The sequence below is a fragment of the Manis pentadactyla genome, chromosome 5 (genome assembly GCF_030020395.1).
Source record: "Manis pentadactyla isolate mManPen7 chromosome 5, mManPen7.hap1, whole genome shotgun sequence".
Lineage (NCBI taxonomy): Eukaryota > Metazoa > Chordata > Mammalia > Pholidota > Manidae > Manis > Manis pentadactyla.
In genome coordinates this window covers 20,153,630-20,169,477 of record NC_080023.1, presented here as the reverse complement: position 1 = coordinate 20,169,477, position 15,848 = coordinate 20,153,630, and the positions used below count along the sequence as shown (strand labels likewise).

General features: G+C 35.0%; 1 protein-coding gene across 3 annotated transcripts in view; it reads right to left on the bottom strand.

The window, feature by feature from the left end:
* Positions 1 to 2,044: 2,044 nt before the first annotated feature.
* ZCCHC4 (zinc finger CCHC-type containing 4) overlaps positions 2,045 to 15,848 on the bottom strand; it is a 47,142-nt gene continuing 33,338 nt past the window's right edge. For 2 of the 3 annotated variants that reach the window (XM_036900535.2, XM_036900537.2), the window contains 6 exons: positions 15,452 to 15,552; positions 8,657 to 8,778; positions 8,340 to 8,415; positions 6,751 to 6,802; positions 6,086 to 6,230; positions 2,045 to 2,799 (listed from right to left, as the gene is read on the bottom strand). In XM_036900535.2, the coding sequence (XP_036756430.2) occupies positions 2,730 to 2,799; positions 6,086 to 6,230; positions 6,751 to 6,802; positions 8,340 to 8,415; positions 8,657 to 8,778; positions 15,452 to 15,552 (566 nt within the window). In that variant the 3' untranslated portion in view covers positions 2,045 to 2,729. The remainder of the gene's footprint in view (positions 2,800 to 6,085; positions 6,231 to 6,750; positions 6,803 to 8,339; positions 8,416 to 8,656; positions 8,779 to 15,451; positions 15,553 to 15,848) is intronic. The other variant, XM_036900536.2, reaches the window with a different exon arrangement.

Below are 15,848 nucleotides of genomic sequence, written 5' to 3'. Positions count from 1 at the left end.
AACTAATATAACCCATGTCCTAATGTCCCATTAGAATTGCATCAAATAGGTGAAACTGGATTTTCCTTTGTACTTTGTGCAAGCTTTCCTTACCTAGGCAGCTCTAAGTGTATTAGCTTCTTACATTTAGGGTTTTGAGGCATAAAGCAGTGTATTAAATGCCATTTCCATACATTCAATCCCTATTTATTAGTAACTACTACTTGGAGGGTGAATAAGTGTGTTAGCCTGGCTGGCCTGCTTTCCAAGGTTGGGGGGTGAGTAATAACATCATACACACTGCAGTTGGTTGTCTCTGGTATCAGCATATGCAAGGCACAGCTCTCAGAGCCAGTGAACACACACTACGATGTCCACAGGCCCCTGCCATCAACGAGCTTCTAATCTGTACAAGAGGAAATAGTACAAAAAGTCATTCTAATACAGGGCATGATTTAACTACCTTAAAAGAAGTATAAAAGACACAAAAACATATACTTCTATTTCACTAGTAAGAGATGGACTATTCCAATGGGGACACCAAAAAGAACATCATGCAGGAGGTAGCATCAGACCAGGACCATTTGTAGGCTGATTTTATATTTAAAAATTAGTCAAATTCTCCCAGATGTCTGGTATTTATACAGATTTCTTTGAAGGGGCCAGTTATCAACTTAAGTGTTTTTCTTAAAATAACCTTGAAAACTGAGTTACTGTAAGTTTAAAGACTTCCAGATAAGGCTGCCAATCCTTCTCACACAGCACATCCCACATTTAAACCCACTGCATTAGGAGAGTGCTAATGACTCTATATTCCTCCCAATATTGTTTAGGTCTGTCTTCTTCTTTTCAGACCTTCTGAGAAAGACAAAAGACAAGTCCTCTCCTTATCTTAGACATTCTTACTGTTCTGGACTGAACTGTGTCCCCAGAAATACGTATGTTGAAGCCCTAACCCCCAGTACCTCTGAATGGTACTACATTTGGAGAAAGGGCCTATAAAAAGGAGATTAGGTCCCACCCTAATGACCATTTTCTGTGTCCTAACATGTCTTTTTCCTAAGTGTGTGCCTCCTGGGTCCAGATTTCCTTTTCCTATAAGAATACTAGTCAGATTGGATTAGGGTCCACCCTAATGGCCGTCAGGACCCAATTCTCCAGTAGTCATGGTCCCTCAGGTGCCTGAGTTTCAGGGCAGAGTTCAACAGATTTCACTACAGTATGGACACCATGAAAGTTTGGCAATGCCCACATCCATGCCTGAATCAGAGTGTAGAACTCTCACAATGATTCCCCAAGGTTCATAGCTCATCCAATCACCTCCAAATCCACCCCTCCTATCTCCATAGCAACCCATGTGAAAAAGGGGGCAATAGAAGAATATTCTGACACTTGTTAAGTCTAGGAGCTTAGCTTTGTCTTTTGATGTCGCCTGATGTACACCACTACCACGTCCATCAGGGCCACTTGAGTATTCCGCACCAGACATCACACAGTCCTAACTGAAATACTGATGGAATTTCAATAGCAGTGGGGGTGTGGTTCTTCTACAGGGCTCTAGCTAAGCCCAAGCAAAGATGCCTCCAAACCTGTCCTAAAGCACTTGTTTGGGAATGAGAGAAAACTCCTTATGCAAAAGCCTTTCAATGATTCGATCTGAAGGAGATAATGTTAGGTACCTAGCATAGAAATGGGGAAATGAACTGTCTGTTCTTGGAGTTCAAACTACTCCCTTTGGTGCTGTGACACTGGACCACCAGATGGTGGCCAGTGGGCTCTGCAGCCATCTTCACCAACAACAGGAGCACTAAGAACCAGGTATGTGTGCTTAATTTAATCAAGAAAACAAACCTGAGGTGTAACTATTATTACTGCCATTGTAATAATGAAGAAATAGGGGCTTCTGCAGAGTGAATGACCTGCCTGGCCAAGGACATACAGCCAGGAAATATTAGAATAGGAATGAGAGGTTTTAATCATCAAACTATCCTGCCTTCTGCTACTACTTTTACGAAGAGATAAATGTACTGCCTACGTTAAAGGACAGAGATGACAAAGCAAGTCATAAATCTAAATATCTCGTTTATTCAACAAACATTTAGGTGATTCTGTACCATCAAAAGACAACTACAAAAAGTACTTGAAAAAAATAAATATTCAATAATCACATAACCATAATTATGACCTTTATATATTTAGACTGCCTTTGTCAAAATCCCATCATGTTCAGAGTCTGTCTAAAAATAATTGTACATTGAACTTTATTTTACAAGTGGGGTTTAAGATATCATACAATATTTTGATGTTTAACTCAAACATTTCTCTAACTTAACACACTCATGTGCAATGTAAACAAAACTTCAGGTTTTCACTTTGAGTTTCTTCTGACACTTTCTGCAAAACAAAGCTGTATGCCCATTTATCAGATAAAAGCGGGTCAAATGATTGAGAGATTTAAAGAAGAGAAAAAAGGCACACAAGAGCTAGTAAACCAGCCAAAGATGGAAACTCCCCTGGTCCCCAGAGAGGCTGTCAAGGGGTCCATAAACCAGCAAATACCACCTGCCTATTATCTAGCTTGGCAAGGTGCATACCTTTGAAAGTGAAAGAATTTAAGTCCAGTATGGCACTTTCAGAAAATGGCATCAAAGGTTGGACTATAAATCTTTCTTACTCTCAAATCACTGGACATTTAAGAGCAAAGATATTGATGGGCTCTTTCTCTCCTTTTCTTCTTCCTTGTAACAGATTCATGGATTGTCTTTTAGTGGCCTCCGTTTCATCTTATTACCTCTTCTTTGCTTCTGCTTTCTGACAGCCCTGCAAAACAAGGTGCTAAATTATTTTGTAGAATGAGCACAGTGAATTATGTAATCGTGTTGAAGTTTAAATAACTAGCTAACCAAATAAAAAAAAGAGGGGAAGGAATTTACTGTATTATAAGCATAAATCCTCAGAATCCTAACCATAATAATACCAAGATAGTCAGAGGTCTGACCAAGCAAAATGCTTGAGAAAAGAAATTTCTTTAAAAGATGGTCACCACAGATTTAGAACCATCTACTCAGGACAAAAACATGGCAGAGGCACCCAGTCAAGCCGAAGACCTCCGAGGGTCTTCCCTTACTTGGGGTGTATTTGCGCTGCTCAACTCAGCACTTCAATCTCCAAATCCCTGCACTGCATTTTTCAGAAAAAGGACCAATACATTTGGCAGTTAGCAGAAGTAGAAAAATGAAATAGGACAAATAGAAAAACTGGCAATAATTTAAGAGGCCCATCTCCCATGGCTAATTTTCCTTTACTCAGAAGATCTAAAAGTTCTGACAAGTCCCACACAAAATATACACATTTTGTGGTCTCTGTCTTCTTGAAGGTAGCTTCAAAATGAACAAGTTGGAACTCACCCTCTACACACTAAACCACACCAGAGAAAAAAACAGACCCTTTGCTTCTGGTGCTCTCTGAACTAAGTTACAGGCAATCTAGAGCTGGGAAAGATTATACAAAATACAGCTAGTCTGTTCATCCACTTTCTCCAAGCTAGCAGCATCACGCCATGTGTCATATCGTGGACTAAGGAGTTGGCTGGGCCTGCAAACACAGGCAAACATGGAAACTTCCCAAGGCTTCCCATCAATAGCAATCCTCAGCTTCACTTCTCCTAAACCACCAAAAGACCCAGGGAGAGGCTCGTTCTTCATCTTTCCAGAACTAAAACGTGGGAAAGGAAATTCATAAACAGTACATAATCCCTCAGCAACCAAACTCAGGCCTCACTTTCTGTTCATACAGTATCTGTGTTAAGTGTTGGGAATACAAAACTGAGCTGGGAGACAGACAATGCAGACGTCACCCTTCCCCTTCTTTCCCCGCAACTTTTTCTAGGGGAAGAAGTTGAGGTTATGAAATCATCCAGTGAGGAAGTGGCAGAACCAGCTTGATTTTAGAACCTGTGCTTTTGATATCATATATTCTATGAATTACTCAGATATGTAAAATGCTAAGCATATAGTAATCACTAAATAAACAGTAGCTATTATTAGTAATTCCACATGACTATTACACAGAGTTTTGCTAGACAGCTTTACATTTTTCCGTGCTTCAATTTTGCTCGGAAATTGTGGACTAGGAGCTTATCAGTTCAAAATAAAACAAAACAGTCATCTTTATATTGTTTTGTGCATATTATATAAATCTTCTTTCCCTCCAGCCATTTTTTAAAAATAGGATAATGTCCTGAGAAGTGATGATTTAGCAAATAAGTATAATCACTTGATGGCAAAGTCAATAAAGCTATGTGTGCCTGTATATGAAATTTAAACACATTTTCTCTGGCTTATCCACTTATAAGAAGTAAACATGAACCAGCTTTCACTAAAAAATACAGCAAATAAAAGCAGGAAGAAAATATTCATTTGTAATATGAATAAACAAAACTTTCTAGAGATAGTCTTTCAATGGTGCTGAACTGAGTATAAATCAATTAATTGTTTTGTTTTTCTTTAAAATTACACTGACCTAGTATTTGTCCTCTAAATTATAGGTATTTACGTAACTGATAAAATGAGCTTTAACCACAAGAGGGAGCCAGCATCATTCCATTTCACAACCAAAGGAAAATTAATACAAAGGAAAAACAAATTAATATAAGAGCTGTAAATACATACTAAAAGATCTTTTATGCCATATATGCTAAAAAGGCTATTAAATTATTTTTTATTATTGGAAAGAAATTAATTTGCCTTGTCAATTTTGTTATAAAAATTTTTGAAAGCAATACCTAAAGATAGCTGTTAACTGTTTAGTAGAAGTCTTCTCTGAAAGAATAAAGTCACACTATTTAAGAATTATCAGAAATACCACATCCAAAGAGATTTGCTCTTTGAATTAAACTTGAAAGAAATCTAGTACTGAAAGATACTAGATGACTTCCCTCAATGAAAACAATATACTGCTACTGAATAGACTAGCCAGGACTATTTAAGAATCAAAGAAGAGCCTACAATATATTATTAAAATGCAAATTCAGTCTCCAAATTTTATAAGACCACAGAATCAAAGGCTATGTTACTAACTCTTGTTTGCAATCAGTTACACTGTAATTGGTGCAATAATACAAGACCAATAGTTCATTGGGTTAAATTCTACTCTTGAAGGTTTCTAAGGAAAAATACTTTATAAGAGTCTTCAATACATTTCTTTAATTAATTTAAAAACTTCCACTTCTACCGTGGATTACTTAGTGGAAATAATTATTTAAAGTAAATTTGATTAAAAAGTAATGGAAAAGTAAAACTGCAGAATTCAAGTGGCTAGGCCTTAATGGAAAAAAAAAATTTCCATTATTAAAAAAAAAGAATTTTAATATAATCACAGGTACTAAAGGATCAGATATTTCTAATACTAATAGATTTTTTTTTTTATCACAAGTCATATGATAGCTCAAAAATTTTACCCTGATCTCAATTTCCACATAATGTTAAATTTGGTTATCTGGCATATCAGTAAAATAAGAGGACTCAATAACTATCATTCCTTTCAGTTAAAAAAAAATGTATCACTCAAATTAGCACAGTTAAAATAGCAACGGTTTTTCTAAATATGCTATTGGTAGAAATGGAAATAATCATAGAAAAAATTGGTAAAAATTAAAAATTTTAATATTAAGTATGTCTACATATTTTTCTTGAAATCTGATATAATTTAAAGAAATAAATTCATTACACATTGCATTCCATCAGAAATGCCTTGTCCAGCCTTATCTGCTATTGTCTACATCCAATTTGTCCTGACTTAAACATCATGTCCTTAGGTAAAGCCTGAACTCTCATCCCACAAGTTATAATCTCATATAAACCACAGAGATAAAAAGGTTATCAGTTGCTACCTTATATGTTGTTTATTTTCATGTCTTACCTGCAAAATTTTAAGTTCTTCCACTCATCTTTATATCCTCCCTTCCCATCTATGCAAACAATACATGATAGTAAGATCAACAAATAATTTAACATTTCTGAATCCCCTATTGCATGCTCTCATAGATTGCTGTGTACAAATTGTACAAGGAAAAATTTTTTATAGTAAACAAAAGAATTCAACTTACTTATTAACTTTCTTAGATGCAGAGGTGTTAGAACAAGTACTACGCTTATGATCTAATTCACCACAAATAAAGCAGCCATCCTTGGGGCCCTTGCAAGAATGATCTGGAAGAGCACAGCAGTTGCAAATGCTACAGTGGATCCAGGCTATAAAATAAAGATTAAGTTTTAGAAGTTCATGTAATATAATCAAATTTTTCATTTGATTAACCTTTATAGTAGGGAAGCATGAATAGTGTTTACTTTAAATACTGTGACTGGTTTGCATAGCTGTTTATAATTTAGCTAAAGAGACAAAGGTTAAAAGGTTGGCATCCCACAAAAACCCACTAACTTCTTTCTGAAACATGGCAACAAATGCAGTCCTTCTCCAATTAGTCATAAGCTGAGAGCTACTGACACAATGGGAGCTGCTGAGTGACACAAAGCCTTATTAAAATAAGCCAAATCAAATGCCATAGTGAAACAGGTTAGTCGTGTCCCTACGAAGGAGAGAGAGTACATTTTGGTAACTGTAAAAATTAAAATACAAGTAAATAAATTCAGGTCTCTATGTTAATTTTTTTTCTTTTAGAAACATAATGAAATAAAAAATCCTGTTTAGATGAAGAAAAACTCTCAAACCTTTTCTTTCACAGGACCTCAAACACTAAGTCTAAATACTTACAAGGTTTTACACACTTTTTGCAGAGAAAGCAATGGTTCCATTTCCTGCCATCCTACAAAAACAATTTTTAAGTTATGTTTAATGTGTCATTGAAAATCAAGTTCCACAATTAAAAATTAAAATGTCTTATTAAGATCTGTGTAAATTATTTATTCCTTATTTCTCACTTTCTGGGCTTCACAATTAAATACTTTGATTTTAATTTATGCATTTTTCCACTCAACTCAAATGCCTCCTTCACTAGAAAGCTGGGGGATTTACCTACATGATCTTGAAAGTCCACTCCAGTTCAAGCAACCTAATCTGCACAAAGAAGGACTCAATGAAAATTTCAAGAAAATTAATGATTCGTAACTTTTAACTGTCTATATGGCAAAATCCTTAATAAAATTCAAATTTGAGAATATTATATATAATTTAGAAAGACAGAGATTACAGGTTACTGTTTGGGTAGTTTTAAAACTGTGAAATAAAATATATTTAGAAAAGTACATTAAATACTAATATGTCCAGTCCAATTTAATGGGTATTAAAAAGTAAACACTGATGAACCCCATCAAGTCAAGAAATTGAATACCATCAGCCCCCTAGAAACTCCCCATGTGCCCCTTCCAATCCAGCTTTCCTCCTCCCACACTGAATAACACCTAATCTGGTTGTTTTGATGGTTACTTCCTTGTTTTCGTTTATTTTTGCCACTTATGTGCATATCTCTAAATAATAAAGTTTTATTTTCCTCATTTTGAACTTCATATAATTTGGGCATAATTTTTTTTTAAAGGAAGAATCCAGATAATTTCTAGACTAATTGAAAATGTATGTAATCAGATGTGCTACTATAATTAAAAATAAGTATAATATGAAAAATAAACTACTATAATTAAAAATAAGTATAATAAAAATTATGAGGTTATACGAAATGTACTTTCTAATAGTTGTTATGAATACAGCCTTTCCTTTGGAAAATAATTTCTGCTTATTCTAAACTAAACTTAAATTCAACTTTGCATGTTCTTTCTGACCAGATTTAGTTAAAATAAGCACAGCAACTTAAGGGTCATCCCATGTTCTTAAAAAACAAATAGAAGATATGTCCCTTGTAGTCCTTCCTTATCTGTAAATATTGGGAAGTACTTATCTACTAGGGATTTTGTGATGAGTAAATTAGCTCATCCATGTACAACTCTGAGGAAAGGGCCTGGCACATAAAAACTGCACAGTACACATTATTATCATTTCATCAGAACAGTGATGGTAGCTAAGAATTCTAAGTCTTACTTGAAACATCTTAATTTTGCCTTCAACACAAGTTAGCATCCATTTAGTGCCTTATTTGAAACACCCATCATTTTAACTGTCATATGGTACCATAAAAAAATGAATTCAAATAATTATTAATGATGATGAAGGCAACTAAGTATTTTTAAAAGCTGATGTACTTTATAATTAGAAGTGAAATACTGTATTAAAGTATACTTAACAAATAATACAAATTATAATATTAACAAATAACATTAAGCAAATGTAATGAAACTAGTAAACTAAAAATAACATATTTTAATAAAAATGCATTCTACAAAAACCTATACCTTGGATGTGCAAGAATTACAGTGCTCACAGTGTTGATTCTCTAGAGAAACATATCGCTGACACAGAGGGCAAAATCTAAGTAGGAAAGAAACAGAAATCAGCTGCATATACTTCTTGACATTCAGAGTAGATAAAAGTTCACTAAGGTACTCATAAAAGAAATTGAGTGTAATCCAAATCAGTTCAATATAAAATTATGGACCAAATCTAAAAATAACAGAAGAACTATATGAATCAATATGAAAAACACTTTGTTAGATATATGAAACTTTATTTTCAGTGACTCGTGTATTTCAGAGTCCTACTCTCATCTTACCTGTACCCTTCTTCAGTAGGAAGGATTATTTTGTTGGGTGGAATATTGGTAAAAATACGGACAGGAGACTGTTTTCGACCTGTCTTTCCATGTTTATAAAGCGCATGATTATCATAATCTACCTAGAAAGTTAAAAAAATTTTTTTTAATTACTCAAATGAGTCAACATTCATTAGGATTCTTTAACCAATAAACAAACAAGCAGATGCTAAGATACAATTTAAACCAAAGAACTTAATAAGAAATTTTAACAGTTTACTTACTAATCAACAGCCTCAGACAGGCCTAAATGGCAGTGAAATTTCATTATAAACAAAGGTAAAACTTATTAGGATAAATTCATGTTACCTAATATTAAGAGAACTTTCATCTTTTATCCAACACAATAGTTTATGAGTAGGGCTATTATGTAATTAAGAATTTAGCTTTTGGCATTGAAAAATGTCACCTTTGTAGATGTGTGCCAGCTTGGTTGGGGTTTTTCATTTGTGTGAGTAAAAACTCATACACTTCAGTTTTCAGGCCACAAGTCTCAGTACAGCCCCTGCTTGGCCCTCTGCCACACACTATTTAGCCTCTCACATTCTGGCAGAACACAGGTTTGGGGGCCAGAAAGTGGCTCTGCCAGCCACTTGTTATGTGATCTTGGGCAAGTTCACATAACTCCATCTGGAAAAGGAGGTTCTGATACTTACCTTAGAGTTGCTATGAATGAGATAATTTATTTAAAGCACTTGAGTTCAGGGCCTAAGGCATATGATAGAGACAGAAAGATGGAGATGAAGAGAGTGATCACCACTACAGTTGTTCTCTCCATGATGACTACCTCAAACCTTTACCCCTCTCCTCCGGATCCCTAATTCAACTTTCAGGTTCAGCAGATTATCTTGAAAGTAAACTGACACTAACAAGCATGATTTCTATTTGCTTCTTGCTCCTGTCTCCTCCTCCAACCTCACCATTATCCATACACATTCTCACTTTGGTTTTAAACCTGTTATGAATTCACCTGGCCACCAAGTCCACCTTTGTTCCTACACTAATTCTCAAAGTGTCCTGTCTGGATCAGCATTATCACCTGGGATCTTGTTAGAAAAGCCCCACCTGGGACCTCACAAAACAAACTCTGGGGGTGGGACCCAGCAGTCTGTATTTTTAACAAGTCTTCCTGGACACTAAAGTTTCAGAACTATTGCTTTATCATCCCTAAGAATAGCATGAGATTTTTTACAAATTCAGGTAGGTCCCAACATTCAAATAAGTCATAATGAATTGTTTAGATTCTATATAAGAATACACTTAAGAATTTACAACAGAATATGCTTGCAAGCTAGGTATTTAATAAGCAAACCACAAAAATGCAAAGAATTGATGACAATGGAAAGAGAGACCTTTAATGCGAGATTCCTAAACTCACTATGGCCCTGCCAATGCCTACCAGATTTACAGGTGAACAAATTTAGGAAGACTGATTAAGAAGTTTCAAACAGTGGGGAAGAAATAAATACAGGATGAAGAGACCCAGGTGAACAAGGGACACTGTGAAAAAACCCTAGGGGGTTCTGGTTAACAATCAGCATGATGAGCACAGTCTAGCAGGACTGTAAAAGCTGGCCTGGGCTCACAGTTGGCCTGGGCTCACAGCCGGCCAATACAGGAGTGTAATATCTAACAAGGAAAGGACAAAGTTAGATCACATTTGAAGTCCTGCATTCAGTCACTACATTTTGAGAGAGACATTGATAAAACCAGTTCATTTCTACTGAAACTAATGGGAATGGATAGGATTTATAGTTTAACATATTGGGATGTTTATTCAGAAAAGACCAGACTGGGAGGATCTGACAGCTATTTTATAACTGAAGGGTGTCATGTGGAATAGAAATTAGACTTATCCTTTATTGCTTCAGAGAATAGAAGTAGGACCAATAGTTAGAAGTTAATAGGGAGCATATTTTATCTCAATATGAGAAAATTTTCTAACGATTAGAGCTATTAAATAAATTGAGTTGCCTTGTAAGGCTGTAGGACTTTGCTCACTGAAAGCATTCAAGTGAGGCTAGATGACTGCTTGTCCTGAATCTAGTGGAGGGGATTATTACAGTGGGAAGTTAGCCTACGGTACCTCTGCGTTTCTTCCCAACTTTAAAATTCTATGAATATTTGTTACCTATTAGAGGTTAAGACACAAAAGTAGATTTTACTTCAAAATCACCTTAAAATAGTACCTTAAGTAGTTTTCTTTTAAAATGATTTAAATTTATAATTTTTCTGTAACGTACTCCTCTATATACTCAATAAATATATGACCCCTTATTAAATTCAGCAAAGCTGTTCTGAACATTTATGAGTGTCATAAGAAAATTCTTCCAAAAAGGATCTTACAAAGATTTTCAAATGTTGGAAAGGAGTATCTTTAGAAAGACTTCTAGTAAATGGAATATTCCATGCAACATAATAGACAGCATACGGAAGAGAGGAAAAAAAGAACAATTTCTTTATGGTTACCCAAGGAGTCAGAGAATGTATGTGTCAGGAAGGTGGTTGATTGCTTGATTTTGCATAACCTAATTGAGATTATTATTATTTTTAAATGTGGGTTTGTTGTGCTAATTAACTATAAACATATGGTATGTAAAATGAATGCTGCTAGGGTAAATTAATGTACCTCTAACATACATCCATATTTCATAGCTTCATCCACACAAATAAACGTCCTATGGAAGTGCTGTAAAGCAAACACAATTTTGCAAATTGCATATCACTAGTGGTAGAGCTGATACACCATTTTCCCATCATTATCTCTGACATTTCACTCACAATGATGATGAGAGGCATTTTCAGATAGAAAATTTCTCCCATGGAACTGATTAATGTGATGAAGTACTGTATAGAAATGAGGAAAGCACAAAATCCCTGCAATTCCTAACTTTTAATTTTATCTATACACAAATTTCTTCCATAATATGAAAAGAAAACTAGTCACACGGAAACCAAGACATTCAAGTCAACAAACATTTATTTTGTACCTACTGTGTTCCAGGCATGATGCTGGGAAACAAAGATTTAGAAAGACAGAGTATGTGTATTTTCATAACTCCCTAAGGATTGTGTTTTATTAATTTCAGTATATTCAAAAGATCCAAAGTGAACTTTGCAGCTCCATCAACCAACATCTACCACAACAATAAGGTTTTTTAGTCATATTCCCCATATCCCATGTAACCTCTTATTTAAAATTACTACAAATATATAAAACATACACACATATATGTTATTTTCTTTGTCACTCCAAACCCATTAAGTATTTTATGTTTATCATATGTTGAGTTTTAAGAATTTCAGTTGCCATCTTGTAATTTGCAATTATTTCTCAGAAATTCCTGTCAAAATATCTTCATTTATGAATGTGAAACTAGTCTTGAAAAACAGGTTTCTATTCAGGATGATTTTTTAAAAGACATCTTTAAAAAGAGCAAACTACTTTTAACAATTCACAGAAGTGCCCCAGGTTACACAGAAATGAGATTCAAGCATGTTCAAGGTGGAAAGAAGAGAGCTAATCTAGGGCAGATACGGTGAGCACAGGACCTGAATGCCACCTCCTCCTGCCCCTGCCACTGCCCCTGTGGTCAGCATTACTGATCAGCCACACACTACTCTCTGCCACTAAGCCTGGCATTCTCAACAAATTCTCCAGAAAGTCACTACCAATTTATCAGGCTTAGCACTCAAAGTGACACTTACCTGCCATCCCTTTTCTGGTTCAATCATTTAATTTTATAGTAAAGGAAACAAAGACCTGGAAAAATAAAGTGACTTCTCCCAAGATTAAATAGCCTTTAAACGGCTAAGACTCAAACTTCTTTTGACTCTGAATCAGAATTTCTTTTCATTATCACACCCTTCCTTTCTAATCTGCCCTTAATAAAACTCTTGGTTTTCTAGGTCTTTGATGACTATTTTATTCTTACTCATCTAGTGCTTTATCACCGAAGAGTCTAGATAATTCATATTTTATGAAGATTTGCAGCATTTCTGCCCTTCCTCTTACCTAGAAAGTATTTCAAAAAGAGAGATTTAGAGACTTTAGTTTATCTTAGGCATGTGAGAAAAAAGGCCTAATCAGGGTCTGTGGGAAAAGATCTATGAAGGAAGAAAGGAGACTTTCAAATTTTTCATTTGATGAAGGCAGCTAATATACAAGGAGAAAAAAAGCACAAAATGAGGTTGTAGTAACAAAAAAAGGCAAGCAAAAGGCTTAGAAAGGATAAGTACAGAAATATTTTTTTTTTAAGTTGAAAATCATCAATGAGGAGGCACAACAAATAAGGTTTATAAATACACTAGAAGAGATGGTGAAATCAGTTTCTCCAGCTGAGCATGTAATGGGCAATGGTGTTACCTTTAGTAGGAATCATGAAAAACAAAGATTTGTTTTGTTTTATGGATTTTACTCTAATTTTCTTTTCAAAGGTTGGCTTTCTTATTACTGAAAAGAGTGCTTTCCCCTGTCTGACAGTCATGGCCTAATTAGGAATTTTTTTCATCGATACACTGAATTGTATCATTATTTTAATAAGCTTGCACCTTGAAAGTAATTGTCAAAACCAAAACTCTAATACTCCTAAAAGTTCTTTCTTAGTGACACAGGCTGTCCGGACAAATGATAACTGGTTGTTCCACGTTAACCACTCTCATCCAGTTTACTCCAGAGCTGCCTTCTTTAGAGTGCTCACCATTTCAAACTCTTGCCCACACTGAAAACTCATCTCTAAATGCAGATGGTACAGTTTTCTGAGGGACCTGTGTTTTGCAATTTTAATTTCTCTGATACTGTCAAAAAAAAAGACCCAAAGAGTTTCACCACCACCCTGGGACAATGTGAATGATGACAATATAGTGATGGCTATGACAAGGCTGATAGCAATAACCTTTTTCTACATTTGCTGTGTGTCAGGGATTAGACTAAGCCTTTTAATGTATTATCTCATATAATTCTTGAAACCCTGTGAGGCAGATATATTATTACTATGCTCATTTAACAGGTAAGAAATTTCAGAGAGTTAGATAAAATGTGCAAGCCTAACCAATAAGCAGCAGAACCAGGATTAAAACCCAGTCCCTTTTCAATTCCAGAGTTCATGCTCCTTTTCATTCAATTATTCATTCAACATGTACAGGGTACCTACAATGTGCCAAACACTGCAGTGATTATTCACTATTAAAGACACTCCTGGAAACCAGAAATAGTTTACTTACTAGTTATCATCTTTAGGTATGTCATCTATCTCTGCATTACAAATGTCAGTAACAGGAGCACCCCTCAGATAAGAAACAGAAAACTGAGTGCCCCGAAAAGGAAAGTAAATCAGTTTTGAAAAGAATCATGATGTGAATTTGCGTAAAGCAGAGCTCAAGAAGTCAAAGTTAAAATGGTTTGTGCAACACACTTTTGGAAAAGAACTTGTTAACATAATTCAGTAGCCATAAAAATGCCCATTAAATTTGATAATGTAATTTTTGGAATTTTGTTTTAGTTCTGGAAATTTAAGAAAGTTATGTAAAATATGGGAAAAAATTACATGAATAAAAGATGTTTATGGCAGTGATATGTAAAGTACCTTAAAGGTGGAAGCATCCTCCAAGTCCAAAAAGAAAAGAAAAACAATAAATGATAACAAAGCCTATTAATGAAATAAAGTTGTTAAAAGCATAAAGATTATGGAGCTACATTAAAAAACATACACTTATATCAGACACAATGATACAGAAGAAAGCCAGAATTCACTTTCGTCAGCTATGATTACAAATATGTAAAAGTGTTTTTTAAAAAGACTGGAAAGGAATACTTCAAAATTATGTATTTGCTACTTTGGGTAGAATCACAGGTAGGGTCTCTCTCCTCATTTCTGGTTCCACTGTTTCTTTCAGATTTGCTAAATTTTCATAATGGTATATGCCTTCCAAATCAGAAAGATTAGAACCAAGTGTTCGCTTCAAACAACCAGTTTAAGACATTTACAGTCCTAGGGCTGAAAAGCCTTAATCAGAGGCTAGTCGGTTGCTCGGAAAACTCACACAGAAAAATGTCATTACAAAAGAGGAAGCAGTAGCCACAACACAGTAATGGTGACAATGGGTTAACTTCAGAACCCAAAGAAATGAATACAGGTAAGTGGACAGAAAATAGGAGAATGAGTTGAAAGGTGGTGATGAAGGAGATCTGGTCAGCTCCGCCCTGAACCAGCACTCACTCACAAACAGCTCAGCATCTCGGCTTCCCTGACACCCGACCACCTAGGGCACACCTCTCTAGAGCTCCTGGCATCCTCTGAGTGGCACACTAAAGTGTACATAGCATTCAACTGAGCACAAAAAGCAATTTACTTCTCTACAACCTCTGAACAGAGAAAATCCATGTTCATAATGATGACCCCAAGGTGAGGCAAAATCTTCTGCTGATGATAAAAGATTAGATCAGCTGGTCTAAAACCTAGTTGCACTTCAGAATCACCTGGGAAGCCTGGTAAAATATTTTTCCTTGGGCTTTACCCTCTGATTTCAATTTAGTAGGGTTTTTTTGAGTACCTAAGAATCTATATTTTAAATAGCTTCCTAGGAATTACACACATTTAGGAACCATTGGACTAGGCTACATAAGGATAACCTTACTGTTTAATACAGCTCATAGTATTTTTATTTACTTAAATCATTGGATAGTCTTATCAGGATGTTTATTAAAGCAAAATATCCATTCCCCAACCATGCCAGGAAACAGAATATTTACTATACCTGGTAATCCAGCATGCAGAAGCTTGGAAAAAATTGACAAATTCGGGATTCAAAAAAATAGGGGAAAATCCAAAATATGGGTAGTTCTTTGTGACTGTTATCTAATGGATCACAAAAAAAAGGAAAAGAAGAAAAACTGATGTTAAATTAAAAATAAAACATATGGCTATAACTGAAAAACTTATGATATTGGCAGAAATTGCAATTAATTCAATACATTTAAAAAATAAAAAAGGAGAAAATGTTTACCGGAGTACCTTATAACTTATCCTTTCCCAAAAGTCAAAGAAAACATGCTTTCATATCTAAATACAGTTATAAAGAGTATATAAAAGTAGCCCTTACATACATATCACTATAGTATAGGTAAAAGGCAAAAATATGACCAAAAGTGGGA